At 44.9% G+C, this 27,329-nt stretch overlaps 1 protein-coding gene across 1 annotated transcript in view; it reads left to right on the top strand.

Moving 5' to 3' along the window:
• MTOR (mechanistic target of rapamycin kinase) overlaps window positions 1-27,329 on the top strand; it is a 120,528-nt gene that overhangs the window by 11,416 nt on the left and 81,783 nt on the right. The window contains exons 6-19 of the mRNA XM_008694734.2: window positions 961-1,236; window positions 1,330-1,438; window positions 4,368-4,554; window positions 5,517-5,645; window positions 6,363-6,607; window positions 7,887-8,102; window positions 8,450-8,655; window positions 11,144-11,266; window positions 11,867-11,956; window positions 12,080-12,172; window positions 12,888-13,022; window positions 13,255-13,384; window positions 14,753-15,003; window positions 25,199-25,285. Of these exons, the coding sequence (XP_008692956.2) occupies window positions 961-1,236; window positions 1,330-1,438; window positions 4,368-4,554; window positions 5,517-5,645; window positions 6,363-6,607; window positions 7,887-8,102; window positions 8,450-8,655; window positions 11,144-11,266; window positions 11,867-11,956; window positions 12,080-12,172; window positions 12,888-13,022; window positions 13,255-13,384; window positions 14,753-15,003; window positions 25,199-25,285 (2,277 nt within the window). The remainder of the gene's footprint in view (window positions 1-960; window positions 1,237-1,329; window positions 1,439-4,367; window positions 4,555-5,516; window positions 5,646-6,362; window positions 6,608-7,886; window positions 8,103-8,449; window positions 8,656-11,143; window positions 11,267-11,866; window positions 11,957-12,079; window positions 12,173-12,887; window positions 13,023-13,254; window positions 13,385-14,752; window positions 15,004-25,198; window positions 25,286-27,329) is intronic.

Raw genomic sequence — 27,329 nt, 5'->3', positions numbered from 1 at the left:
GGGTCAGGAGTTTGCTTCTGAGTATGTTAAGTTTGAGGCACCTGTTGGGTATCTAAGCAGAGAACTGAGTTTTTCTGGGGGGATCTGGGTGGAGACACGGATTTGGGAGTCATCAGCACATAGCCATGACTTCAAGTCCCGAGACCCGGGTGATTAGTTCCCCAGCAGAGCGCTAGTGTCGTTGGAGAAGAGGTGGGGCCTGGTACGTAAGGTTAGGAGATGAGGAGCAACCAGGGGAGAGACCAAGGGGCAGCCAGTGCAGGGAGGGGAGGAGATCCAAGGAGCCAGGAAAGCTCAGGATCCAGGAAGCCAAGAAAGTTTTCAAAGAGGAGGAAATACTAAGTTGGATCAAACACTGCAGGTGAGTCAGTTAAGATGAAGACTGAGGATGGACCATCCAATGTAGCAGCGTCAGAGTCCTTGGTGACCTCGGTAAGAATAGTGCAGAACATTTCTGGAAAGTGAGAATGTGTCGAGAACAGTATGGAAGTTGAGAAATGAATTGTTTTATGTCCTTCTCAGTTTGGACCGTAATTAAGCAGCCCTTTGAATGGGACATAGATGTGAATTCTCAGCCTGTCAGGTTAGTCACCACCTGCCATGGAATTCCTCGGATCCCAAGAAAATTACTTGCCCAGGTTGTTTCTGCCTGGGTTTCTGGCGAGAAGGAAAGGAGTCTGTCCTTGTTAGGACCCTGGCATGGGGCTGGCCGTCACCTTTGCCAAGGGCTTCCTGGCCACAACCGTAGGTCTGGAGTCACGGCCATTTGCAACTCAGCTTTCCCAAACCAAGGGAGGGGTCGTTGGCAGCCAGCCCCCTGCTGCTGCTTCATCATTCGGTAGGTGGTGCTCTTCTGCCTGAATTAGAACAAAACCAGGCACCCCCCACTTTGAAAATAGTTCCCCTTCAGGGCGGGGTCGTTGTGAGTAAAGCTGATTCCTGCCTCCCCCAACCATACAGCGCCTGAGAGAAGAAATGGAAGAAATCACACAGCAGCAGCTCGTGCATGACAAGTACTGCAAGGACCTCATGGGCTTTGGGACGAAACCTCGCCACATTACCCCCTTCACCAGTTTCCAGGCCGTCCAGCCCCCGCAGTCCAATGCCTTGGTGGGACTGCTGGGGTACAGCTCTCACCAAGGCCTCATGGGGTTCGGGGCTTCCCCCAGCCCAGCGAAGTCCACCCTGGTGGAGAGTCGGTGTTGCAGAGACCTGATGGAGGAGAAATTTGATCAAGTAAGTGGCGAGAGCCCCCCCCCCATCCCAACAAGCTCCACGCTCCCTCTCCTGCTCCCTCTCCCTCACCACCCCTGCGCCCTCCTCCCTCAGGTGTGCCAGTGGGTGCTGAAATGCAGGAACAGCAAGAACTCGCTGATCCAGATGACAATCCTTAATCTGTTGCCCCGCCTGGCCGCGTTTCGACCTTCCGCCTTCACAGGTGAGGATGTCCACGGACACGTGTCATTCACTGTTGAAGGGAAATCCCAGCAAAAGTGATTCCCAGCGGTCATGTCTGCATCTTGTTTGAAGCAACGCCAACTGTGGGGCTCACCTCTGTCGTCTTTGCCTCCTGTCTGGTTTCAGCCGGGCCTCGTTAGGGGTTGCTACAGATGTCACAGGAAAAATCAGAGTGTGTCGACCGACAGGCAGTTCTGGAGCCAAGCAGCTTTGAGTGTATGGAAGACAACAAGTTCATGACAGGCTTAGAAGAGACCAAAGGAAGCACAATTCGGGTTTAGATTCTCCACAGCAGCCTCTCTGTGGGGCAGGGACGATGTGGTGACCGTCCCGTTTCAGCCCCCTGGTCACCCACCTGCCTCACCACTCACAGGGAGGAGGGTCTGGAGGTTTCAGAGGCAGGTTTCAGAGATGATAGACTGTGGGCTCCCATATTTCTGTCCTGGTTTCACTGGGCAGTGAGAATCCCTGACTCCTGGAGCTGCCCCAGCTCAGGTGCCAGCTTCTCCCCATGGCCTGCCTGGGTGACTCCGGCTGGGAGTACTCCCTTCCCCCTTCCTTCAGATCCCCCAGCTGTGGGAAGGCTTGCCATCAGACCTGGGACGAATCTGGCTTCTGTCCCTAACTGGGAGGTTTCAGACAGGTTATTTGACCTCCCTGGGCCTCCACTTCCTGACTTGACAACGGAGAATAACAGTCCTTGCCTTGCAAGGTGAACTGCATTAATGGCTAAACACCTCGTCCGAGAGCCAGAATAAGCCCCAGTAGATGGAAACCATCATTCGGCTTTTACTTCCCCCTCTCCACCCTTCACATCCATTTTAGCAGTAAGGTCAAGGTTAGAAATGATAATACTCCAGTTGCCTGTTCATACTTAATATCCTTCTGTTACCTCCCTACTTGCTGAGTGGAGAGACCCCGTCTCAAACATCTCTTTGCACCTCACTGCAGTGCACGTTGCCTGTGCTTAATAAGCATTCAGGAGCAAATGTGAGCCAGGAGTGGAAGTGGAAGGTCAGCCCGACTCTCCGCAGATGCCATTCCCTAGCACATAGACTCCTTTCGCACCACCCAGTCCAGACGAGATGGGAATAATACATGGTTGGCATTAAATGTGCTGTGGGAGATGAGAATGTGTTGAGTAAGGACGAGACAATTAGCCACATAAAATCAATGAACTGGAGGGAAATGATATCATGAAAATCATTCTTATTTTTTCAGTTTCCCATTCTTCCTACCTGGTACCCAGCAGCTATTCTCCTTTTTAATGACCAGACATGCCCCTGTTCAGTAGAGCTTTAAATAACTGTGGTTTGAAAGTCCGTGGTTCAGAAGAGAGTAATAACTAGGCCGAATTTGATCAAAATCTGGCACGTTGTGGAAGCAGTTACCCCAGTAAGTTCAAGGACCGCCTAGGAGCAGGATACCAAGGCTCAGAGGGCCCCTGGGTGTATTCTTTTGATGTGGGTTTTTGTTGTTTTATTAAATAATATACTAAAATGTGTCATTGAAATTCAGCCTGGGCAGCCCCCATACAGCAACCTCATGGGGAAAGTGCCACTTTTTTAAAGCTTGTGGTTTTGAAGTCATTGCTTGAACTTCACAATGATGTAAGCTTTGGCCATATCAAAAACACGCTAAGATTGGGCTGGAACCTCTAACAATTCCTAGTCTCTTAGGGTGCTACATCAGGCAAAGGACGTCACCCTCTTGATTGAAGCTCCTTTCCGGCTGAAATGCTGTCCCCGTGCAGAAGTCCCGTTTTCCTCATGGATGTGCTCTTATTCTAAGGTTACAACACCTTGCTCTTCTGTTTTCAAGCCCCAGGGTGCTTTGGTCAAAGAGAGCCGTGAGAGAAGACCTTTCTTGTTAGAGTAAATGCAGGGCGGCATATGTGCTGTTTGGGACTCTACCACCTCCTAAATGAGCTTCCGGGGGCCTTCAGCATCCCTCACTTTCTAATGGATGTGTGGTCTTGCCTCCCCTGCTATTATGTATGTTCTGCAGGTGCACGGACTTGAGGCCAGCAAGATGGAAGGGAAGGAATAGAAGAGAGGCAAAAATCAGGAAATTCCAACCTTCAGGGGAGTAATAACACTTTGGCTTAAATTGCCCAAGAATCACCTACCCGTGCACATTGGCTGATGGAAACTTAATGAAAATACACTTGTGGCTTCCCAAATTACAGACTAAATCTTATTCTATTAAATATAACTATAACAGAAATCTCTGGGTGATATCAAAGTGATTTCCAGGCCTAAGCTGAATAGAATGTCCTGTTTATTGCAAACAGTATTCAATATTACTTTAAATTTCAATATAACATAAAATAGTTTAGATGATCGTCTCTTTGTTTTTAAGCAAGATTTAACATATATTTCTTATATAAGACCATGTAGTCTTTCCCTCCAAATATAGCACAAATGGGGACAATTATGCAATGTTATTGTTTTGGAGACCCTTTAAGATTTTTTTTTTAATTAAAGGGGAAAAAGTCTTACATTTCTAATATTTCCAAAAGATGTATCTGAGGAGTGATTATCAAGCAGAAGACTTGGGTTAATATATCCTCTAAATTCTTCTTTACTTTTTTTCAACAGGCTCTCTTAATTTATTCTTTTTTTTTTTTTAAAGATTTTATTTATTTATTAGAGAACACAAGCAAGGGGAGGGACAGAGGGAGAAGGACAAGCAAACTTCCCACTGAGCGGGGAGCCTGACGCAGGGCTCTATCCCAGGACCCTGAGATCATGACCTGAGCTGAAGGCAGACGCTTAACCAACTGAGCTTCCCAGGCGCCCCTCTCTTAACTTATTCTTAAATTTAAGTGCTTTATAGGAACTCTGACCTTTGATATATATATACCAACCCTGACCCTGAGCCATATGCTTTGTGTTTCTTGTGATCAGATACCCAGTACCTCCAAGATACCATGAACCATGTCTTAAGCTGTGTCAAGAAGGAGAAGGAACGTACAGCAGCCTTCCAAGCCCTGGGGCTGCTTTCTGTGGCTGTGAGATCTGAATTTAAGGTCTATTTACCTCGTGTGCTGGACATCATCCGTGCAGCCCTACCCCCTAAGGACTTTGCCCATAAGTAAGCATCTCTGTTATGATTTCACCTTCCGCCCCATTTGGTTGGGAAGGAAGGATGCTCCATCCCAGTTTCCATGGAGCTTGAGCCTGATCTCTGTGTCATTAAGCTCCAGAGAGTAGCAGATCATACAGAGCACAACCCTTCCCCAGCTGAGTGCTAGGCTTTTTCAAATGAAGTGATATATGTACAGACATTTGGGGAGGTTGACTACCCTGTGAACGCGTTAGATGCCAGTGCTGTTTTCAATATTATTATTAACTGGGAATCTCCTAGTTTTGCTCTTTTCTCTGGCTTTCAAAGCTCTTTTGATGTAAGACTGAAAGAGAGCTTCTGGACTGGAACTGAAGGGACCTAATGGTCACTTTTTCCCTATCGCTGGAGTTGGATGCATTATTCCCACCCCTTGAAACCTTCCAGTGAATAATATACGAGAAAAACCTTCAGCACCCCGCAAGTTGGAGAGGCCAGGGTGTCTCCTCTAAGGCTAGGAGGGCAGTGTTGACTAAAGCTGTGTTTTGATCTTTCTCTGTGTTATTAGCAAATGAAGGGATAAGCCTCCACATTCTAAAGCCCAGCCTTCTCATCATGGGGGAGAAGAATTTCTTTCCATGTGATGGATGTGCCCTACACCCTGGTCCCTGATGTACACATTGTTCAGTTTGCTTCCTAAATAGGTACCTTGGCCAGCGCCACGCTAACCCATATGGTGCCTTGTGTGCAAAATCGGGAAAGGGGCCCCTTCCTCAAGACACATGACTGCCATCTGCTGGATTGTTGTAAATTCAAATCTACAGTGTCTCCGGTGTGGTGGGCCCCCTAGAATTGTGCAGTAGATGACCTGCGCACCAGCAAATCATGGCCCCGCCTGAATCACCTGCCCTCCTTGCTCCAAGGCTATTTTGAGGTGGGGCATCGCACGATGTCATTATGTCTGAAGTAGCCACTCTTTCGGTCCCCTGCAGGAGACAGAAGGCCATGCAGGTGGATGCCACAGTGTTCACCTGCATCAGCATGCTGGCCCGGGCAATGGGGCCAGGCATCCAACAGGATATCAAGGAGCTGCTGGAGCCCATGCTGGCAGTGGGACTGAGGTGGGTGTCAGAAACCTGAGCTTCTCCCGTCTTGGGTAGTAAGAGCCTTGACCCACAGCATCAGGACAGCACTGAAAGACTGGGGCATGGGTGTTTCCTCGTTAAATTGGATAGGCAGGAGAGCTCACGCTAAACACACAGGCTGGTTTCTAATCCTGGTTCCATCTCTAGTTAGCTGTGTGCTCCTGACCAAGTTACTTAACTTCTCTGAGCCTCAGGTTTCTCACCTGAAAAGCAGGCACAGTAGCAGTTCCTGTTGTCCAAAGTTGTCGAGGGGGTTAAGTGAAAGAGTTCATGAAACAGGAACTCTGGGCTCTGGGCCTTGCACGTGAGAAGTGCTCGGCTGGTGTTTGTAGCTATTGTTCATGTTATCATCGGGGAACTGCCTGGCTTTTCTCACTTTCGTTCTTTTTATCTGTAAAATAAGGATGATGCTGTCCATTTGCTTCCCAGACTGTTTATTGAGACTCAGTCTTCAGCAGCGGCTAAATTACATTAAGCAAGTTCTGGCAAAGACCAGAAATCCATAGATTGTTTTGTAATCTGTGACCAGGCCAAGAGAGTTCAAGACATTTCTTCTATTCTGTAGTCCTTTCTACTTTAAAGACCAAGCAGTGATGGGCCCAATCCCCTTGCTGGACAAGAAGGGCTGTTTCTTCACAAGAACAGACAAATATCTTGTCCAGCGCCCTAGGTGCCTGGTTTCCTTCCCCTCAGCCCTGCCCTCACTGCTGTGCTGTACGACCTGAGCCGTCAGATTCCGCAGCTGAAGAAGGACATCCAGGATGGGCTCCTGAAGATGCTGTCCCTGGTCCTGATGCACAAACCCCTCCGGCATCCGGGCATGCCCAAGGGCCTGGCCCATCAGCTAGCTTCCCCTGGCCTCACAGCCCTGCCTGAGGCCAGCGATGTCGGCAGCATTACTCTTGCCCTGCGAACACTTGGCAGCTTTGAATTTGAAGGTAAGAAATTGTAGCCAATCTTGCCAAGACAGTGAGTGTTGCTGGGAACCCCAAGAAAAGGCACCTAGAAGTCCTGGATCTTGCCGGGGATCCTAGAGACCGGGTAGCTGATCCGGTAGCAGCTCAGCCTCCCGGGCCCTTTGCATGTATTGTTTTTTTGTTTTTTTTTTTAAAGATTTTATTTATTTATTCGACAGGATAGAGACAGCCAGCTAGAGAGGGAGCACAAGCAGGGGGAGTGGGAGAGGAAGAAGCAGGCTCATAGCGGAGGAGCCTGATGTGGGGCTCGATCCCATAACGCCGGGATCACGCCCTGAGCTGAAGGCAGACGCTTAACCGCTGTGCCACCCAGGCGCCCCCCTTTGCATGTATTGTTAATTCCTCCTCTGTTTCTTCTCCCATCCTGAGTTTGGGGGCAGATGGTGTTCAGGGAAATTATGCATTGATCCAAGGAATTAATGCTTCAGAGATAAGAAAGTCAGAGATGGACCCCCCCCCCCCAGCCCCCCTGGTCTGTGAAGCTGAAATGGTATTTAATGCTTTAAAATGTTTAAGCCAGAGGCTTTTAGGTATTTCCATTCCTATGGCAGTGTGATTTTCAAGCGCGCTGTACTGTGTAGTTCAGTGTGGAGTTCTAAGCTGCAGATAAACCCACATCAGTGCCCTAGGGAGATCTATTTCAGGAGAGAAAAATGGATACTTTTGAAATTTAAAATCATGTAGGCGGCAGCCATCAAGACTGCAGGGAAACAAGCAAGTACAAAAAGCCTAAACGTGCCGTCTGAGTGCTTATAGCTGTCTGCGGCTTCCCTCTTGTAGCTCCTCCACTCGCGCTGATCAACACTCAGGATAATGTATTTCTAATGAATAGAAAGTAGCTATATTTAAACCCCGCCTACATCAGACTCTCCTTTGGTGTTCAAATCTGGGAACTAAAATAGACAAGTAAATTTGATCAAGAATTGTTTTACTCTCTGGGAATATAAAGGTTTGGGTCAGAATAAAAGGAAATAATTCATTCTTTGAAGGGAATAAAATAAGGATTAGACTGGGGGGGGTGGCTGGAATGCCTTTTTTCTGTCTCCCCACTCCTCTGCCTCCCTTCTGCCTCTCTGCTGATCAGAAACCCATTTGTTACCTTTTTTAAGAGAAGCGTTCTAGGTCAATATCTTGTTGAAAATTGAATTCGTAGCCATGAAATGAAAAATGCAGCTAGCTAGTTGTAGATCTGCTGTCCAGAGCAGCAGTGTTTATTTTTTCTCTCTGCCTTTGTATCCAGGCCACTCTCTGACCCAGTTCGTCCGCCACTGTGCGGATCATTTCCTAAACAGCGAGCACAAGGAGATCCGCATGGAAGCTGCCCGCACCTGCTCCCGCCTGCTCACGCCCTCTGTCCACCTCATCAGTGGCCACGCTCACGTGGTTAGCCAGACTGCAGTACAAGTGGTGGCAGACGTGCTCAGCAAGCTGCTCGTGGTTGGGATAACAGATCCTGGTACGGTTTATGAGACAGGAACAGTCTAGGGGAGTTTATGCACCCGGGGCAGTTGGAATTAGCCAGTTACATTGCATGGCCTCTCTAGAGACTTTCGGCCTCAGCCAGCTGATATCTCTGCCAAAGCATTGGGCTTGGCTACTCCAGCCTGCTGGTGTAAAAGAATCTGTCTTTAATTCTATTGTCTTTGCTCCTATGAGTAGAGAAAAGACTTGAGAGGTGAGATGAGAGAAAGGTACATGCTGGCATCCTCTCACTAGGCCGGAGGCAGTGGGGACAGAAACTGGGAAAAGACCACAGGACTGATGGCATTGAAGAGGCGTTCAAAGGCATAATTGCTTTTGCAGACCCTGACATCCGCTACTGTGTCTTGGCATCCCTGGATGAGCGCTTTGATGCACACCTGGCCCAGGCAGAGAATTTGCAGGCCCTGTTTGTGGCCCTGAACGACCAGGTGTTTGAGATCCGGGAGCTGGCCATCTGCACCGTGGGCCGGCTCAGTAGCATGAACCCAGCCTTCGTCATGCCTTTCCTGCGCAAGATGCTTATCCAGGTAATGTGTGACAGTCAGACCTAGAGGCAATGGGAAAGGGACTGTCATTGTGAGAGCAGTTTGGGGAAAGAGAGATGAGGACCAGGGATGGGGAGAAAGATCGAGATACCTGGTAAAAGCCACCTTTGGCTCTAAGAGTCCATGTTTTCCCAACTTTACAGTCGCAGTTCCAGTGCTGATCACCTTGTAAGCCTCTTGGCAGTGTAACTCCAGGGGGCCTCTTATCGCAGGCTAACCTCTTCTGCAGCTCTTCTCTTGTTCCTGGCAAGTTACCAGAGATTGCACTTCTTGGCCCTCTCCACTCAGTCTGCTGCAGATGGTGTCAGTTTTCCCAGCACCTCTCTGTCCTTCCGCTCTCCTGCTCTTGCTGATGCCAGGTCAGGCACAGAGGCCAAGGATGAGAATGGTTCCAGCATTGCTTCTCATAGTCATTGCCCCTGGTCTGTGGTCCCTGGAGTTTGTTCTTAAATAATGTCAGATGCCAAGCTAAGCCGTTGGACTAGAGCCTAAGGTAGCTTCAGATTGGCCTTGTTCCTCAATCTACTAGGACTTTTTTAAGTAGACTCTATGCCAGATGTGGGGCTCAAACTCACAACCCCGAGATCAAGAGTTGCATGTTCTACAGACTGAGCCAGCTGAAACCTGGCTCCCCAGTTTTTGTCTCCACCTTCCCACATAAGTTTTCTGGCCTCCTGAGTGGGGCATGGTCCAGTCCTTCCTGCCTCGAGTTCTTTCCACCCACCTCTTCTGGGTCTCAGTGTGCCTCACCCGGTCCTTTCCTGTCCCCTGACTCCACCCTGTCTCTCCCTCCCGCTCTGCTTCCTGACCCACCCACATAAAGAACGTAAACACAGAAAAATCATTAACATACATAACTTTCATCCTAGAGAAATGTGTATTCACAGTCGTAACTAAAGTGACTGTAAGTTACATCATCAGTCAACAAATTAGAGGATTATATTACCTTGGCACTTCTGTTTGTAGCCTCATGGTTTATTTCTTCAGCTGCTGGCCTGTGTTAGGAGTGCCTATCCTTTTAAGTTCTTTTTTAGAATACCTAAGGTTTTAGGAAGGAAAACAAATCATTGTTGAGCCTGCCAGCCCAAATCCTGCTTAAAGAAGCTTGGTAGAGAAATACCTCCTAATGAGAATATCAGTGTGTTCATTCAGTCAATAGATGTTTTGGACATCTTCCACGTTCCAGGTCCTGCTGGGTGCTGGAAACATTAGTGAATGAGCCAGGCATGGCCTGTGTCCTCTAGAAGGTTGCAGTAAGCTGCCGGGCTCACAGGCCATCTCGTTTATCTGATATTGGAGCATGTGAAGCACCGTTGAATGAATTTACCATGTACTGAGCTTAGCCCTGGAATCTCCAAAATTTTTAATTTTTCTTGTTTTCAAGTGTAGATATAGATCTTCACAAGTTGAATTGCACGTTGTCATACCTTGGTTAAGGGACATTACCTAAATGTGTTTTGGCCTTTTCCTCAGGCCTCTCGATCATCAGAGTGGGCATTGGGTATTGTTGCGAGGGCACAGTGCTGCTCGCTGGCTCTGGAAGTGAATTTGGGGATCTTTGATTTGGCCCTTGGAGCTCCAGAGATTGGCGCTCTCCTCGCGGGCATGTTTCCTCCCTGCTAGCCATCTCCTGGCTTGTGTGGGTTGGTTCTCAGCATCCCTCTCTGCCCCCTCTCACTGCTATCTGCTGTGATGGAGGAAAACAGGCTGCCGGGGGAATCCAGAAAGTCAGGATTATTAAATCAATAACCTAAGACTAAATGTATTATTAAATCGTAGACTCCTCCTCTGGGTAGCTGAGTTAACATGCACTTTTCTCACGGTTCAGAGATTTCCTTCTGGCAACTTGAGCTTGCCAGAAGTCTGTCTATATTAAGTTGTTTATATCTGTGTCACTATGAGTAGAACATGCTGATTTGCTGGTGTTCTAAGGATGTCAGAACAAACATGTTATTTCTGTTTATCAGGGTCCAAGGGGATTCTGTTGATACAGTCCCTCACTGTTTGGGTTTATCTAGATGTCCCTGAAACTACTACTGAGTTTTAATATTTCTTTCAGCAGCATAGCTATTCTGACTATTCTCTGATTCTTCATCATTATTTATAGGCCCCCTTAGTGATTTGCTGTCTGGACAAAGATTCTTCTCGAAGAGAGCCCTTCCCTCCTTCCTCATTTCTGCAGACCCCTGCTCTCGATGTCCCTATTGGTGTTCCTGGCCCCCTGGGCCTGTGCCGTACTGTTAAAGCTGTGCTCAGGGACGGCTGGTGGACCGTGGGGACTGGGGCTGGTTTCCGAGTCTTTCTTCCACCCCTGCTATGTCCCCTACTGTTGGCCTTTGTGGAGGATCCAGCAGCTACTTGATCCTCAGTGCAGTTCCAGTTCCTTCCTCTAGTTCCCTGCCACATTTCCCCTTCGACACACCGTTCCTCTCTAGAACTTCCTCTACCTACAGGCCTTTCTTCCCTACAGATTTTGACGGAGCTGGAGCACAGCGGCATTGGAAGAATCAAAGAGCAAAGTGCCCGCATGCTGGGACACCTCGTCTCCAATGCACCCCGGCTCATCCGCCCCTACATGGAGCCCATTCTGAAGGTAACTCCCAGCAGCTAGAGACACTGGCACTTTCTTCCCGGGTCATCTTATGCCAGCTCCTTTGAGACAATGGGAGTGTTTCAATCGATAATTTCTTCGGCCCCAGGCTCCAGGTCAAGAGCCACATCAAGCATTCTCCATGAAAGAATAGTGAAAATCTCACCGATTGCAAGAAAGGGCTCTCCTTATAAGAGATGAGATACAATGCTTCAAGCACATCATCAAATGTGCTTAGAAAGGAGAAGTAGGTAGATAGTGGCATAAAATAGTTCCCTCAAAATGAAGAAAAAATTTAGCTTTAATGAGCATGTTAGAGGCTTGTGAAATCTTACATGAATCTGATAAATGATCAGATACCATTTGAGAAGGCATGGGAAACATTTTTAAATCATGGCATTTCTCAGCTTTCTCGTATATCTATGGGCTCAGTATGGAGAAAAGTTTTAGAATCCACATTCTGGAGAAATCCTGGATTCATAAAGCCTAGAAGTAATTTATCTAGGATTGAAATGGTCTCTCTGGTGAATTTTACTTATGTAAAAGAAAGGTTTCTAGTAGTTTCTGTTCTGCATTCATTTTTATCGTACCTTCTTTTCATAGGCTTTAATTTTGAAACTGAAAGATCCGGACCCTGATCCAAACCCAGGTGTGATCAATAATGTCTTAGCTACAATAGGAGAATTGGCTCAGGTAAGGGAACAACTGCTTTTTCCAGAGGATGGAAAGAATACTGCTTAGCCTCTGAGGAAAGCAAAATACTTTGTAATGCTGTAATTTCTAATCTTACCTCTCACCTTCTTTTTCATTTTGTAGGTTAGTGGCCTAGAAATGAGGAAGTGGGTGGATGAACTCTTTATTATCATCATGGACATGCTCCAGGACTCCTCGCTGTTGGCCAAAAGGCAGGTGAGTACTGCTTCTTCTGGACTGAGCAGAACAGGCCCCCGGGAGGCCAGGACCCTTGCCTCTCTTCGTCACTTAGTGTCCCTAGCCAGTACCTAACCCAGAGCTCAGCACATAGTAAGTACTCGGAAGTGTCTGTTGAGTAGAATGAAGGAAGATCTGGAGTCAGAATCAGCTGTCATCCTGACCTAGAGCCACTTTCAGTAATCATCAGGGCTGGCCAGTGGCCTTTCCTCTAGGTAAAAGAAAATCCAGACCATCTGTCAGAGCCCCAGCCCCTAGAGGGAAAGAAGAAGCCTGGGCCTGTGGCTATGGTGGCAAGTAGAGCTCAGCACACCCTCTCCCAGCCCTGGCTTCATTTCGTTTGGTTACCGAAGTCATTAGGTGACTAGACTAAAATTAAGAACATTCTTAATTTCCTTTTAAGTTGGATTTCTCCCTTTAATCACTCAGGATGTGGAAGGACTGTGTATTTCCTTTGAGAACGGCGGGGCTCTTCTTTTATCTTTTTATCCTGTGATTGTTGCATTGGTTTGTGGCCTTGTTTTTACGCCCAGACTCTCAAGGATTTCTGTTCATGGTTAGTGCCTCTCTTGGAAACTTCTTTTCTTGGAAAAGCTTCTAACACGTCATTGCAATCATTAAACGGAGAGTACAAACCATGCTTTCTCTTCTCTCTGACTGGCTCAACAAACCACATGATCTCTTGCTTGTCCAGGTGGCTCTGTGGACCCTGGGACAGTTGGTGGCCAGCACTGGCTATGTAGTGGAGCCCTACAGGAAGTACCCCACTCTGCTTGAGGTCCTGCTGAATTTTCTGAAGACTGAGCAGAACCAGGGTACACGGAGAGAGGTACGAAACATGGCAAACTTGGTTCTTTAAAGACTTTGCTGAAAATATGGAAAGAGATTGTGGCATTAATACGCTCTGACGGAGTGTTGATTAGATGTCCGCTTTGTTCTTCTAGCTGGTCATTCAGGTATGAACTGGGTGTCATGGAACATGAGAGTAATAGTCATGAAACCTATTGTCATCAGATCTTGTGATGAATATTTTCTTTTTCCCCCTCCCCTTACCCACCCAGGCTATCCGTGTGTTGGGGCTTTTGGGGGCCCTGGATCCCTACAAGCACAAAGTAAACATTGGCATGATTGACCAGTCCCGCGACGCTTCTGCTGTCAGCCTATCTGAATCCAAGTCAAGTCAGGATTCCTGTAAGTTGAGGGGAACCGTGAAAGACCCGCCAAGTTCCTGCCTCACAAAGCCCTTGCTGGCTGTGGTTAGAAAGAGCCTTGGGCTGGATAACAAATTATAGCATATTGGCTCACTTCATGACTTTTGAATGGAAGGTCAAGTTTCCTCTTGAATCACGATAGGGATGCTGCTTCCCAGTATGTCCATAGTCCTTACATCTGTCCACATTCTTTGTCAAGGGTCAACAGGCCAAGTCTGTACCCACCTTTGGTGCTGATGAGAGAGATGTGTTTTATCACCCCATCACCTCTGTTCATCTCTCATTCTTTGTTAGTGCTTCTTTGATGTTTTCTATTCTCATGGCACCCAAGAAGGAAGGGCGTAGAATTTATTCTCCTGGTTTTAATTGCTAGGGAAACCTGAGGCCAGGCTCAGGGACATAGAGAAACTGGTAGCAATCAGAATCCAGGGCTCTTTTTTTTCATCAGCTGGTCTGGCCTTGGAGCCCCTCTGCATTTTGACAAGTAGCCTGAGAGATTGGGTAGGGTATGGGGCTACTGCAGATTTTTCTAGGCTTAACTCATTGTTCATCAAGGCGGGCTTTATTTTCGAAAGAGTGAAAGTTCAACAGTGGCTCTCCCAGCCGTTCCAGCAAAATGTTGTTTTCCCAGAATAATTTGTTTCTACAAGACCAGTGCTCTAACCCCTGAGCTATGGAGTCTTCTCCTCAAAATAATTGGTTTCTAAACTCTACAGATGGAATCCTATTGCTTCCAGTTCTTCTGTATAGTAGAGAAGCGTAGCTCTGACCTTACCCTTCAGACCAGGCTGGTCAGGAACAGAGTCTGAGCCTGGTCCCTGCAGGTTTCATCCTTGCTCAGTGGCGCCAGTCCAGTCTCCTGACTGGTCTAGTTCTTGGCCTCTTCAGTGCACCGTTCACCCGCCCTCACCCAGTCTTTGAGATCCTTGCTGTTCAGGTCAGCTAACATTTGCCGCTCCCTCTTACTGAAGTCCCTAGGGGAATCAAGCAGCTGCTGAACAGATGTTAGCCTAATCTGATTTCCTTTACTTTCATTTGGGGGAGTAATTATTTTTATTGATGGTTTCAACTACAAAGTTGTCAACTGTAATGATAAGAAGCGAAGTTTAACATAGCAATTTAAAGAAAACCCATCATGTACCGTTTTAGGCTTTTGTGGTCGGGGTAATAGAACAGCCTAAAGCTCTTGAATTTCTTCATGGTGAGAGCCTGTTCATGGGTTCCGAACATATCCTGTATTCCCCATGAATGCCGAATGATGGTCAGGCTGTTTGTTGTTAGGCAGGTTCTGCTCCAAGTCAGAGTCATGTCATGTAGAGCTCGTGATTTCGCCATCTTTTTGTCCTAGCGGACTACAGCACCAGCGAGATGCTGGTCAACATGGGCAACCTGCCCCTGGATGAGTTCTACCCTGCTGTGTCCATGGTGGCGCTGATGCGGATCTTCCGAGACCAGTCCCTCTCGCACCATCACACCATGGTTGTCCAGGCCATCACCTTCATCTTCAAGTCTCTGGGCCTCAAGTGTGTGCAGTTCCTGCCGCAGGTCATGCCCACATTCCTCAATGTCATTCGGGTCTGCGATGGGGCCATCCGGGAAGTAAGTAGCTACAGCCCCACCCCTGCTCCTGAGCCCCACTTCCTACTGATGCCCCCTGTTGGCTGTTGGGCCGAGTACCTCTCCTCCCCCTAACTCCTAACCCCTGAGGGTACAGGTTCAGTTTCCTGAGTTATCCCCTCAGAATGGCTAAACGATGAGTGGGGTGGGGGTGGGGATGTACCTAGAGTTCAGTGTGGTTCTCGGGAAGAATGTCCCACCGTGTGAACTTGCTGCTTCCTTGTGATTAGTTTGAAGTCCATCAAGTCCATCATTTTTAGTGAGAATATTACAGAGGTGACATTGCATACCTCTTACCAGATCTCGTAATGTCAGCTTCTCCCATTAGTGTTGATCCTGAGTTTGAGCACGTGGTTAAATTGGCCTCTGTCAGAGCTCTCCATCGTAAGGGGCCTTTTTTCTGAGTCAGTAAGTAATCTGGGGGTGATGCTTTGAGACTGTGACTGTCCTGTTCCTTGACTATCTTGGACCCAATGACTGAACAACTGTGGGTGATCCTTGCCTGAATCCGCTGTCACACTGCTTGCAAAGTAAGGACTTTCTAGTTCTACCATTTCTTCTCCTTTTAACAGCTGACCCTCCTGTAAAGTAGAAATTTCCCCCTTTCCCTCCCTGTTTCTCCCTTTTGCTCTTTTCTTTCTCTAAACTACACAAGTTGCAGAGTGGTTCTGTGATTATTTACCACTACCGGCAGCAAACCTGCTAAATAAAGCTCAAGGGAGCTTTTTTTGTTTCTTAAGATTTGTTTATGTATTTGAGAGAGAGAGAGCATGCGTGTGAATGAGCAGGGGAAGGGGCAGAGAGAGAGAGGGAGAGGGAGAGAATCTCAAGCAGACCCCTACTGAGCATGGAGCCCTGACACGGGGCTTGATCTCAGGACTCTGCCGTCATGACCTGAGCCAAAATCAAGAGTTGAACGTTCATCCGACTGAACCCCCCAGGTGCCCCTTTAATTAATTTTTTAGCCAGTTTTTTCCTCTGTGATTATGTGTTCAATTTGATGTACGTTTAGAGGAAATAATATCTTTTTAGAAAGTGTATTTTCTAACTTCGTGCCTGGAGTATGGAAGTGGTTTATGTACTCAACCTCATCGAATTCTTACTAATTCTAATAATTTAACTAAATTTTCCTAGCTTTCACCGTAGATAATCATGTAGTCTGCAAAAAGAGAAAGATAGTTCTAGTTTTTTGTTTTAATCTGTAAGCCAGTTAGTACTTTTCCTCATTTGCATTTCTACGACCTTCACTACAAGGTTGATGAGACTCTGTGAAACTGGAAATCTTTAATCTTGCTCCTGATTTCAGTGGGACTGCTGTTAAGATTTACCCACTAAGTATAATGTTTGCTGTAGGTTTTTGGCAGGTAGCTTTTTAAGGGTTATAAGTGTTTCCTTGTGGTCTTTATTTGCTAGAATTTTTATCATGAATGGGTATTGGATTTATCAGATGTCTTTGATTGTCTCGTGTGATGACCATAAATTTTTTCTCTTTCAGTGTTAATATGTTGAATTACATTGATACGTTGTTCTAATGTTGAAATATTTTTGAATTCTTGTTTTAAAACCATCTTGGTTATGATGTATTTTTTGATACATTGACTTTATATCTAATATTTAATATCATTTTCTTACATCTACATTCCTGAGTGGAATTGGCCTGTAGTTATTTTTTTTTTTTTTTAACTACAGGTTCAAAGATGAGTTTAGCTTTTCAGTTTCTTCTTAAAACAGTTTTGGTCACATTTGTTTTGAAATTATTCTTTTTTTTTTTTGAAGATTTTATTTATTTGAGAGAGAGAGAGAGCATGAGCAGGGGCAGAGGGAGAGGGAGAAGCAGGCTCCCCACCGAGCCGGGAGCCTGACACAGGGCTCGATTTCATGACCCCGGGATCATGGCCTGAGCCAAAGGCAGATGCTTAACCAACTGAGCCATTCAGGCGTCCCTAAGAAATTACTCATTTTATTTACTTTATAGATTTGCCTTTTCAGGACATTTCATAGAATTGGAACCATATGTGGGTTTTTTTGTGTGTCTAGCTTCTTTCACTTAGCATAATACTTTTGGGGTTCATCATGGATCAGTAGTTCATTCCTTCTTCATAACTGAATAATAATTTAGTGTCATTGCTCAGAGATAAGTGTTTTTAATGTTTCCTATGATTTCTTTTTTCACCATTGAGTTATTTAGAAGTGGATATTTTAATTTGCAGATTTACAGGGTTTCAAATTTCTTTTTTGGATATCTGTTTCTAACTTAATTGCATTGGGTTGACGATTCTTTGATGTTTGCTGAAACTGCCTTAACAGTCGAATGCTTGATCCGTTTTGATGTTTCCTCTGTACTTGGGAATAGTGGGTATTTGCTGATGTTATGTGCCAAGTTCCATGTATGTCATTAGATTTGGACTTATTACTTACTGCATTCAAATTTTTTGTATTCTTCTTAGTTTTTTGTTTGCTTGATCTATCACTGAGAGAAGTGAAATAATCTCCTTTTACAGTGGTGGATTTATTAATTTCTCATAGTTTAGTCAGTTCTGTTTTATATATTTGAGGGGATATATTATTAGGTACATTCAAATTTAAAATCATTGTGTCTTCCTGGTAAATCGAATCTTTTATCATTTTTTTAATCTAATCTCTTTTTTTAATAATAATTTTTTATTATATTATTTTATTCACCATACAGTACATCCCAGTTTTTGATGTAAAGTTCCGTGATTTAGTTGCGTATAACACCCAGTGCACCATGCAATACGTGCCCTCCTTACTACCCATCACCAGCCTATCCCATTCCCCCACCCCCCTCCCCTCTGAAGCCCTCAGTTTGTTTCCCAGAGTCCATAGTCTCGAATCTTTTATCATTTTGCAAGGACTCTTTTTATCTTTAAAATACCTTAAAATTTATTTTGCCTTAGTATAGCGACAACAACTCTTTTTTGGAGGGTGTATGTCTTTTATTATCCTTTTACTTTTAATTATCTTGTGACTTTTTGCTTTAGGTGGGTCTCTCATGGTGATAATAGAGCTGGATTATCCCTTTAATCTCTTTTGAAAATCTTTGTTAATCAGTGTATTCAGTCCAGTTACAGTTATTGTGATTGTTGATACATTTGGGTTTATTTCCACCATCTGACTTTTAGTGCTTTATTTTTGACCTGCTTTATCTGTTTATTTTCTTTCTTTTCTGTCTTTGAGCTTGGTTGAGCTTTCATTTTCTTGTCTTTGCCCTCTACTTGTTGCTACCTTTAATTTTAATAAATGTTTTGTAATGGGATATTTTAGTCGTAAACAGAAGTAGACAACTGGGGTTCCTGGGTGGCTCAGTCAGTTGAGGATTCAACTCAGGTCATAATCTCACGGGTCATGGGATTGAGTCTTATGTTGGCCTCTGTGCTCAGCGGAGTCTACTTGAAGATTCTCTCCCTCTGCCCCTCCCCCTACTTATGCATGTGTTCATTCTCTCTCTAAAATAAATAAGCGCATCTTTTTTAAAAAAAAGTAGACAACTTCTATTAAATTCCCATACTCATCAGTAATTATTAGCATTTTATCAATTTGGTTTCATCTTATTACACCCCCCCACCACCACCATTTCTTTCCACACACACGTGCACAAACATTTTTTCTGGGGTATTTTAAAGTAAATCCCAGATATTGTACTATTTTACCAATAAATACTTTTTCCTAAGTCAAGCAGAGAAAGACAACTATCATATGATTTCTCTCATCTATGGAACATAAGAACTAGAATGATCAGTAGGGGAAGAAAGGGATAAAGAAAGGGGGGTAATCAGAAGGGGGAATGAAACATGAGAGACTATGGACTATGAGAAACAAACTGAGGGCTACAGAGGGGAGGGGGGTGGGGGAATGGGATGGACCGGTGATGGGTAGTAAGGAGGGCACATATTGCATGGTGCACTGGGTGTTATACACAACTAATGAATCATCGAGCCTTACATCGAAAACCGGGGATGTACTGTATGGTGACTAACATAATATAATAAAAAATCATTATAAAAAAAAATACTTTTTCCCCCATATAACTAAAATTACAACACCTACAAAAGTAAGAATAATTCCTTAATAATTTTTAATACCAAGCCTTTTTCAGATGTCCTTGTTTGTCTTAAAAATGTCTTGTTATATTTGGTTTTATTTAAATCAGAATCTGGTTAAGTTATGCACATGGCATTCGGTCGATATAGCCAATTCTCTTTCTGTCTGTTCTCCTTTTTCTCCCACTTTTTTTTTTCATGCCATTTATTTGTGGAAGAAAGCAGGTCATTTGTCCTATAGAATTTCCCATTCTGAATTTGGCTGGTTGTATCTTCGAGGTATCTTAACTTCTTGTAAACTGATTAGATTTAGAGTCGATTAAATTCAGGTTCCTTCTTTTGGCCAGAAATACTTCATAGGCAGTACTGAATACTTCCTGTTTGAACAGTTACTAAGCAAATCTTTTCTAAATCATCCATTTCTAGTGGTGTAAAGGTTTATCAGTGGGCTTAGTTACTGTGATCCTGTGTTCCATGTCAGCCTTTCTCCTAATCATTTTAGTGTTCATTGAAGATTGTGTTCTAGAATGATTATTGAATTAGCAACTGGAAAGCTGTGATTTTCTAATTATATTATTCCTGGATTTATTAGTTAGCAATTGTCTGTAAAGAAATTTATGTTGTCAGTTATTCGGTTAATTTGAAGTATAGTTCATACAGGGAGGGCAGAATAAATGCATGATTCTTTACTTTTATTTATCAGCTTTCCAGAGTCATGAATCAAGTCCCTTGCAACTTCTCAAAGGTGACTCAGGCACCACCCCACAACCCCTGCTGTTTTTGGAGTATGATTATCAGCTCATGGAGCTTTATATGGTATTTTTGTTCATTTGAAGGCACTGTTCTTTCTCATGATCTACTTATCCCAGTCAGTCTGGCTGTTGTGTTCCTTTTACATTGGCAGTGGTCTTAGTCTTTGATTGTATTTTTTTGCTTTCTGGGGAAAAAAAAACAAAAAACTATTCTGAGCTTATCAGGTACATTTCACTCAAGCCTGGGCATGGCCGCTTCCAAGGAGCTGTGGTTTCTTCAAGTGAAGATGGTAGTTAGAGATTGCAGTTGGTGTGCTGGGGTGCTCATTGCTATTGGCGTATTGTTGTTTCTCGGCCATTTCAGTGAACAGAACTAGAAATAAGTGATTTTTAGAGAGAGGAAATATAAGTCATGAAGTAATACAGATTTTACAATGCAAATTTAAGATTTAAGAGTTTTTACTTTGATTTTATTCTTGTTTCTCACACTGAAAAACTTGTTACTTGGTTCTGACATTTCTATAATTACTTGCTTTATCTTGCAGAATACATTCCTGCATGTATCTTATATACATGTAAATGGTAAATGATCAGTATTAGTAATAACAGTAAGGTTACTGAATGCAGTTCAAGGTTTTTTGTGATTTTGTTGTTGTTAGGCTGTGTCCTTTTGGGGATACACACCAAAATACCGTGTTTAAAGTCGCTTGAAATTCGTCTTTGAGTGTTTGTGCAACCAACTTGACTGACAGTTCAATTAGTTTCTGTTTATTTCAGTTTTTAGAAATTTCTTTGAGATTTTTCTAACTTAACTTTTATTCTAATTATGTAAGACATTAACACAGTTTCAGAGCCAAAGCTGTGAAATACATTCACCGAAGTCTGGCTTCTCTCTCCATCCGTATTACCCTGTTTCTTCCCGTAGCATTTCCTATTGCTGCTGTCACAGATCCCCAGCAACGTCATGGCTGCAAACAGCCCAGCTTTATCATCCTACAGCTCCGTAGGTCATCAGTCTGACAGAGGTCATACTGAACCAAGATCAGGGTGCTGTTGAGACACGGTCCTTTCTGGAGGCTCTGGGGAGGGCCCGTCTCCTTGCTGCTTCGGGCTTCCAGCGGCTGCCCGCATTCCTTGGCCCTCTTTCTCTGCCTTCAGACGCAGCAGCATCTCTCTGACCCTTTGTTTGCTGCCAGATCCTCCTCTCTGCCCACAGCCAGCAAAGGTTCTCTGCTTTTAAGGGATCATCTCCACATGTCAGAGTCCTGAACCTTAATCACATCTTCAGAAGTCCCCTTTGTCATACAGGGTCATTTATTCGTGGGATCTAGGGATTGGGGCACAGACATCTTCGGCTTACCGTTATTTTGCCTGCCACACTTCCCCCCTAAGGTAACCATTTGATCATTTTTCAATGTATCTTTCCACTGTTTGTTTTTGAAAATGTAAGGAAATCCATATTCCCCCGCCTTCCTCCCTCAGAAGAGAACGTAATGTAAACACTCTTGTGCGCCCTGCTTTTTTTCACTGTCACAGCAGCATGCCCTGGAGTTCCTGCCGCGGCAGCACCGAGGACGCCTGCACTCCCTGAGAGGTGACGGCACCCCGCCGTGTGCGCGGTCCACAGCTGTTGAACCCGTCCTTGTGGATGAACGTTTGTGTTTTTCCCGTTCTTTTGATACTCAAAATAATCCTGTAACAAAAAGCTTTGTATGTACATCATTTTTTACCTTTTTTTGTATTTGATTGGCCTTGCTTTTTACGTTTTTTTAATATTTTTTTTTGGTAATCTCTATGCCCCATGCGGGGCTCAGACTCACGACCCCGAGATCAAGAGTCACACGCTCCTCTGACTGAGCCAGCCAGACACCCCCTGATTTTTTACGCTCAGATCTTTGAGCTCTTTGGAATCTATCCCCCTGTACAGGATGAGGGATGGATTCATTTTATCCTTTTTACCCTAGATTTTGCCTCACATACCTAACTTTAATATCTAATTTTAAAAATTAATCCATATCTCTGTCCTCCTGAATAACATACAAAACTTAGAGTGATTGCTCAAACTATCTCCTTCCGTCTTAGGTAGTATCACTTTTTTTTTTTTCTACCAGCAAACTAAATATCATCGCTATTCTGTGCAGACACACTTGCCGTCTCGATTCTCAGTGTTCTGTCTCCGACCTCAGGGCTTCCTCCTAGGATTTCATCCTTCTTAAAATGAGGGCACATTCCTCTTGTGAGCATCCATCAAAGTAATCTCTCTGTTTCTGTGTGTCCAGAAAAGTTTTATTTCACCCTCCTTTTAAATCTTTATTTAGCTGAGGATAACGATTCTGAGTTCTCCTGCAACTGTAGATATGATCCCATGGTTTCTGATTTCTTTTGTTGTTGAGAAGTCATGATTCCTTTTTACTTCACCTCACTTTTCTCAGTGGCTACTTCACATCATCTCATTGTGTTTGTTGCCCTGAAGTTCTGCTGTTGTGTATCTTGATACAGATTTCTTTCTCACATCCTGTTTGGAGTGGGCTTCCTGAATGTGAGGATCCCACCCCTCCTTTTTTTCTTTCAGAATTTGATTCACATGTAGAGCTCACTCTGTCCTTAATGCATGTTAGTTTCTTGTCCATATTTTTCATCTTTATCTCTCGGAGATCCATTCTGGATATTTCTTCACATCTCTTTTCTGTTCATGAATTCCTCAGCTGTGTCTTTTTGACCTGTCCTTGAGTTTCTAGTTTCAACTACATTTTTTTATTATCTAAAGTTATACTAGGTTCTTTCAAGTATGCTTAGTGGTTTTGGGTGGTGTTCTTGGCTCATTTTCTTAATTCGTGCATTTATTTCTTTAAGCATTTTAAACAGATTTTATATTTTTTATCAATAATTCCAGTATTTATAAAATCCCTGATGGGTCTGATCCCCTGCTATTTGTTGTTTCTGCCGAGTCACACTGGCAATGGTCTATCCTTATGTGTCTTATAATTTTGGATCATGTAGCCTACTCAGCTGGGCATTCCCCGGAGCAGTACTAGAAAATCCGCTCTCAAGTTGCATCTCTCCGGAGAGGATTTGCTTTTGCTTCTGCCATGTGACCCAGGAGAACTTTAAGTTAATTTCTTGTCTTAGAGTTTCTCAGTCCACACAGATAGTCAGAATAACCTCCTAAACTCATATGAGAATGACCTGAAATTACAAGCTCTTGGGGGAGACTTTTTTTCCTACCTAGACTCCATGTCAAGACTGACAATTGTCTTTTCTCCTTTTGCCAGTGGACAGATTTGGGGGAAGGGGGATGGTCACCATTTCTCTTAATACATAGCCCTCTGAAGGTCTGGCTTTCTGTAAAAGGTTTCAGTTCTGATAACCCAATAATAGTATTTGTTACTGTTTATGCATTATCTTCAGGCTTTTCATATCAGGGGTATCTAACTCACCATGTTTTCAAGAACAAAACTATGTGTTCTTTTAATATACTAATGTTCCAGGGAAAGAAGAGAAGAAAAGCTTGTGGAAGAATCTAAGGGAGAAGAAGGGCGGGGTGGTGGTGGCTGCTGGGTTCCTCGCTGTGAGGGAGGCACTTACTGTGGGCATCTGTCCTATGGCCACTGCAGATGGCTTAGCATTGCTGGGCTTCCCCATTACACCTAATGTGAAATGACAGCAGGGGTCAGGAGGTTCTGTCCTTTCTGTCTTGCGGTTTTCCTAATCTTTCTGCCACCCCCAATGCCCTGCTTTTCCTCCAGCTTCAGTTTTCTACCTTTTTTCAGGTTTCGCATAACAAAAATGTAGCTAAAAAAAACATTATACTTAGAGTCTCACGTTCCTTGGTCTCTGAAATGTCCTGTCATAGAGACCATTTCACAAAACGGGCCAGCAGCAATTCAGTGAGGAGGCTCCCAAGAGGTAGTTAGGGAAGGCTGTCCTGAGTTGAGGCGAACCTGTGCCATGTGGTGGGCAGGTTCTAACCACCTTAGAATCCATTGGTGTCCTTGTCACTAGAGAATGCATCCACACTCCCTTGGAGCCCAACCCTGTATGTCCTGTGAGTCTCATCTCTTCAGGTAGTGAGTCCGTAAGTCTGTGACTCATGCTGTTTGAAACAACACTTTGTATTTATCCCTGACTTGCCCAAGTTTCAGAATGCAGGTAAGGGTGAAAATATGTATTTCATTGCTTAATTGTCCTTATTAATGGGGGGAGGCAGAGGCATAGAGAGCTAGAAAAATCTTTCAGGGAGGGGGGTTTAGAATATGATTTGCTATTGCATATTGACATGTAGCACTATGTGAAGATCATTACAAAATAAAAACCACACCCTAAAGACACCTTTAGCCAGGAAAGTAGCTGGATCGCCTTTACCCAAGCCTTTGTATTCCCAGCTTGGTTTAGTGGATGACATCCCTTCTTACAGCTGCATCGTATCAGCCTGAAGAGAATCTCCTTATCCCATCCCTTCCCCAGTTTGCTTACCGTTTTGGTGCACGGTTTCTCAGAGATAAACAGTTACCTAATGAATTAAGATCTAATTAATTGAGTCAATTACTATAAATGAACCACAATACCCATAATAGTTAGCTGTATTTATTTTAGGAAGTAAGTGATAGTGAATTAGAACTGAAGAGACAAAAGATACATTTATAGTTGATTAAAAATTTCATGTCCGTGGGGGCGCCTGGGTAGCGCAGCGGTTAAGCGTCTGCCTTCGGCTCAGGGCGTGATCCCAGCGTTCTGGGTTCGAGCCCCACATCAGGCTTCTCCACTAGGGGCCTGCTTCTTCCTCTCCCACTCCCCCTGCTTGTGTTCCCTCTCTCGCTGGCTGTCTCTCTCTGTCAAATAAATAAATAAAATCTTTAAAAAAAATTTTTTTTTCATGTCCGCTTTGAAGTCTTTAGTCCCTCCGCACATCCTTCAGTGATAGCTGGTGTTCACGGAGCACTTCATGGTATTCACATCTGCTGCTAGTGCTTTGCAGGTGTTATCCCGTTCAACTTAAAGTAAGCCCAGGAGATGAGTACTGTTATCTGCATCTTCCCCCTGAAGAAGCTGGGCACAGAGAGGTTAAATGAAGGTCATAGAGCCAAGAGGTAGCATCGTGGCTCACGACAGCTGCTCTGGCCCCGAAGCCCTTGCTATGCCCTGGCTCATCTGGCTGGGGTGTAAAGCCACAGAGAGTTGTTTTTAGCCCCCACCATGATCCCTGCCAAAGGTTTTCAATCGGATTTCTTTAGACTTACTCTCAGTAGAGGGATGGTGTGGAAACCGATTCCGTAGTCGTGTTCGTTTGTTCCCACGGACTTAGGGTAGCCCTGGGAGTTCTCCATCCTTCCTGATGCCAACTTGCTGACCTCTTCTCCATTCCAGTTCCTGTTCCAGCAGCTGGGAATGCTGGTGTCCTTTGTGAAGAGCCACATCCGACCTTACATGGATGAAATAGTCACCCTCATGAGAGTGAGTAGAAGTTAGTGCTTTGGCCGGTTCATCAGCGTTTGGGTCAAGGAACATTCAGAGGCAGGTGTGGCGAGCATGGACATTTTTATCACAGGTCTTTGTAGAGCTGTTACAACGGGAGTATAAAATGCGGGGCAGGGTTCCCCGGTGGGTGATGACGGGAGGGGGGCTGCTGCCGGGGGCTTCAGCACCTGAGTGCGAGGCATGAAGTTGGAGGAAGAATCCTGAAGTCATTGTTCTGCCAGAAATAGACTCTCGAGTTCTTTGCCTCACACACAACAAAGCAATTTCACCTTAATATCACAACAGTGTTTTACTGTTCCCACGAAAGCCCTCCGTCTTACGGCGCATAAAACCACGGCCTTAAGAGAGGTTTGGGGATTAGGATTTGGTAGCGCTGTTAAATACGACGCACTCCTGTCAGGCCCCGAGGAGGAAGGCAAGGCTTTTCCCCACCGCCTTTAAGAGCATAAATGCCACCTTCTGACTGCAGCAGCACCTGAGGACAGGCTCCCGTCCCAGATTTTATGACGTGCTTTAAGCAGGTGCGGAGGACTCCCCGTCGGTGGCAATATCGTTTTTCTGTTTGGGGGGAGGCCTGCTTCCTGCTGTTCTGTATCATTTCAATGTCTCTGCTGGGAAGCTTGCTTTGCAGAGATGGCTGTGCCCTCAAAGAATTGGAAGACAATTCTTCACTGATTTCTGCTCTTCTCTGCCAGCCCTTTGTAGTTAGCTTGGAGGGAGCAGCAGGACTAAAATCAAAGTGGCTGACTTCAAAGCTGGAACTTCCCTGAAACTGGGTCTCAGAACTGAAAAACTCCTGTCTGTACAAATAATTAAAACTGCTTGCTCCCCGACTCCTGCCACGGAGGCCTCTGTACAAGGAAGTTGAGCAGAGAGCTGGAGAGCCCGGGGACCGTGTGGGGGAGGGGCCAGGCAGGCAGCAAGCGGTGTACTCGTGGTTGGAAGCAGAACTAATCGGAGACTTAGTCCCCAAAAAAAACTTAGGACCAAACATAGACGTTTGAGGCAGGGAGCTTCATACCTGCAAAATGCAGCTTTCATTTCCTCCAAGACAGGTAAGGTGCACCAGGGGCTCTTTCCTTGACTGCTGATCCTGGGCATTTTAATGAGCGCCCCTGGGCCTGGGATGAGAACAGTCTCTGTTAACAATGATCCCTGGGCAGGCTGCCTGGCTTCTTTGAGGGAGAGAAACTCCTGTAAGGAGCCTACAGTAATACAGTGGAGAGGTAGGTGGGCTTTCTCTAAAGAAGGCAGAGTGCGGGCCAAGTGAATGCACATCAGACGGACCGTGGAGATTATAAATCAGAGGTGTTTCCTTGGCAGAGGTTTTTACCTAGAGAAAATAGCTTTTCCAGAGAGAATACGTCTCTCTCCGAGCAGAGAGAAAGTAAGTTTTACCAGCATCTTGTAGTATGGTTTTTACTTTCTAAACTATTATGATTTTTAAGACATTTTTTAATAAAAATACTTTATGCTTCTGTAAAGCCTTTCTTCTGAGGAGTTCTCTCTTTTTCTTTTTTTCATTGACTTTACTCTGAATTCGTTGAGGGCCCCAAAGTATGAATATGCATGGGTTACCTCATTAGTAGGGCTAATCTATCATCATCCAGTCTCCTTCTCTGGAGGTTTCAAACAAGGCAGTAGTTAACTCTGTTTTTGAGTTGATTTGAGATGATAGCTTTTCCTGGATTCAGAAACTCAGACCTATTTGGGGTACCGAGGCAGATTCTGTGGCCGATTGGCCAAGTTTTCACTTTAGGAACTTACTGAAACATAACTACATGGGTGTAGAAAAAGTGCCCCTTTTGTGGCATTATCCAGGCCTGAAAATGATTTGGGACAAATGTCAGGTGTTATCTATATCTAGCGAAGTCTAAAGCCAGAAAGGGCCGGAAACTTTGTTCACACTGGACTCACCCTCTGGTAGAGAGCGGCTGGTACCTAAAGTGAAGAATCCACTGTGGGAAGCCTGAGAGGCCCTTGAGTGAAATAAACCTAGTCGCTCATTCACTCTCTAAAC

The sequence above is a fragment of the Ursus maritimus genome, unplaced genomic scaffold, assembly GCF_017311325.1.
Source record: "Ursus maritimus isolate PB19 unplaced genomic scaffold, ASM1731132v1 scaffold_32, whole genome shotgun sequence".
Classification (NCBI taxonomy): domain Eukaryota; kingdom Metazoa; phylum Chordata; class Mammalia; order Carnivora; family Ursidae; genus Ursus; species Ursus maritimus.
The sequence above is the reverse complement of the archived record's forward strand: the minus strand, read 5'-3'. Positions and strand labels throughout refer to the sequence as shown.